Raw genomic sequence first — 2,482 nt, forward strand, 5'->3', positions numbered from 1 at the left:
GGACTTCATTATTCTGTTACAAAATCCTGTACAGATGAAGGTCAAACCCTTCTCACCTTGAGACGTGACCTCTTTGGGTTTGGCCGCATGTCCAGGACTGTCCTAGAATCATGGAATAAGTTGGAAGGGACCTTTGAGAGATCATCTAGTCCAACCTTTCATGGGAAAGGGAGGCTAGGTGAGATGATCTAGGTGGGGACAGGATAGGGACATCTCTGCTCTTCTTTTTGGTTCTACTTTCTTCCAGCAGCTGCATTTGGATTCACAGCTGGAGCAAGCTGGGTTTGACACATCAACAGGGCTGGAGGAATGGCCTCAAACATGCAGACCCCTTCAGTCGCTGCTTCTTTCTCGCAGGTCTGGAGTTGTCCCACTGTGTAGGGACCAGCTCGCTGGGTCCCACTGTGCCTTGGAGGTCCAGGGGGCCCTGCAAGATGAAGAGGGTCCGCACAGTCTTCAAACCAGAGCAGCTGGAGAGGCTGGAAAAAGAGTTCCTCAAGCAGCAGTACATGGTGGGCACGGAGCGAGTGGACCTGGCTGCAACTCTGCATCTCACGGAGACTCAGGTATGAAATGGGGGAGCTGGGGATGGTGGCGTAGGTCTGTGGCGATTCCCCTGCCGTGAAGAGGACACGATGCAAAGTTACCTGTGGGACTCCCTGCTGCAAGACGACATTGAAGCCATGTGCCTGGAGGGATGCAAGATGGGTTTGGGTGGTTTATGAATAAGAATATCCTTTTCTTAATCCATGGAGTGGAACAGAAAAGCATTTAGGAGCACAAACCTGCTTGCTTTATTGTTCAAGCTGGGTTGGACTAATGCACCTACATGGTTGTGATCCTCTAGAGACAGTTTATGCTTATGTGTCCTTTTATGACACTGGATATAATTTTTTTTTCTGCTCTTCCCAGTAAGTTTCTGCCCCTCCTTATTTATTGTGGAAAGGAGGAGGCACATGATCTTCCATGGTGGGATCCAAATTCAGCTGGGGAAAAGGGAGAGAAAAGCAAGGGTGGTCCTGGGGGGGACAGGGAGGGTGTGAATAGCACAGGGAGGAGGGGCAGGGAGTCAGTGGGTGTCTCATCATCCTCTCCTGCAGCCCTAGCCCCAGGGATGGGGTCAGTGGTTTGTGGGGAAAGGGTTTCGTGGAGACCTTGAATTAAGCTGCTGTGCCATTTTCCTGCTAGGTGAAGGTCTGGTTCCAGAACCGGAGGATCAAATGGAGGAAGCAGAGCATGGAGCAGAAGGCGGCAAAGCTGTCGCAGTTTGGGGTGATTCAGCCTGCCACCGCAGACTCGACGGATGTCAAGGACCCCGAGGAGGACACCGTGGACGTTGAGCTTTGAACAGCTGATGAGATTCAGCTGCCGCTGTTGTTTCTTCAGCTGTGTCTGCCTGATGGAGATGCTGGGAATGCAGGCACGGCTGGGCTTCTTTGGTCCAAGCAAGACATTACGCTCTCGATCTGAGAGTTGGAGCTACAGGACAAACTGCAGTGGGCTGGGAGGAACCCCCCGAATATTTGTCTACTGTTTGGTAGCCATGTGCCCGTAATTCCTGGGGTTTCATCCCCAGGATGGCTGTACTTGATGGTGCCATAGCTGTAGCAAGGCATGGGATCTCCTGTTTGTTCTTGAAGCACCAGGACACACAGGTCCCAGCAGAGAGGCTGGGGTGACAATCAGATGCTGTCTCTGGTGGCTGTCAGGGCATTTGAACATGGGGTCATTTGTGTGGTGTGCAGCTGTGTGCCTCCTAGGAGGGAGACCTGTGCTGGGAGGAGGATCAACCCTGATTGTTTTTCCTGGTCAACTTGACTCCTGTGGTTGATGCTTAAATCATAACCAAAAAAAAAACTGGAAAGCCCTTTCCTCAGGCTATCATTACTCTTGCAATAAGACGAACAGGGTCTGATCCTGCCCCTGGAACAGAAGTGCCTCCTCTTGTCCTGTGCCTTAGTGTATTTGTGCCTTTTTTTGGCTTCCCAAACCCAGAGGGCAAAACCCGGTGGGTCTCCATGCCTTCTGGCATTGCCTTACTTCAAGGTGTGTATGCTGCTGCGGCAGGGAGTGAGGCTGGGCTGCAGTGCAGGGATCGGGGGTGTTATAAAAAAGCAGCTTTCCAACACCTCTGGTGCTTCAGACGACCCCCTGCCCCTTGTCCAGATGTGCTGATTCTGGCCCAGACGGCAGTTGCTCTGTTCTCTCCTCATTATACATCCAGGTGCTGCGGGAAACCTGGAGTGTTCAGTGAGAACATCTGCAACCACCCGATCCCGTTAGCCGTCATATTTCTGGTGGGTGGGAGGGTTTTGAGGGGTCAGGACCAGGCACTTGACCCTCCCGGTCTGTGTGTTAGCAGCTAAGGACTCTGCGGCCAGGCTGTCAGCGCTCAGGCTGTCACCTCGCCTTCCCAGGGTACCAGGCACCGCGTCCCGTCAGCTCAGGATAATTTATTGCGTCTCTTTCTGACCCAGAATGG

At 52.7% G+C, this 2,482-nt stretch overlaps 1 protein-coding gene across 1 annotated transcript; it reads left to right on the top strand.

The window, feature by feature from the left end:
* Positions 1–357: 357 nt before the first annotated feature.
* Positions 358–1,347, top strand: LOC104457749 (homeobox protein not2-like; the record flags this gene model as incomplete). The annotated part of the gene is made up of 2 exons (XM_010086039.1): positions 358–566; positions 1,189–1,347. Coding segments are annotated over 2 exons (368 nt in total), but the record flags the coding sequence as incomplete, so codon positions are not given.
* Positions 1,348–2,482: the final 1,135 nt, after the last annotated feature.

Source organism: Pterocles gutturalis, unplaced genomic scaffold (genome assembly GCF_000699245.1).
Source record: "Pterocles gutturalis isolate BGI_N339 unplaced genomic scaffold, ASM69924v1 scaffold42930, whole genome shotgun sequence".
Taxonomy (NCBI): Eukaryota; Metazoa; Chordata; class Aves; order Pterocliformes; family Pteroclidae; genus Pterocles; species Pterocles gutturalis.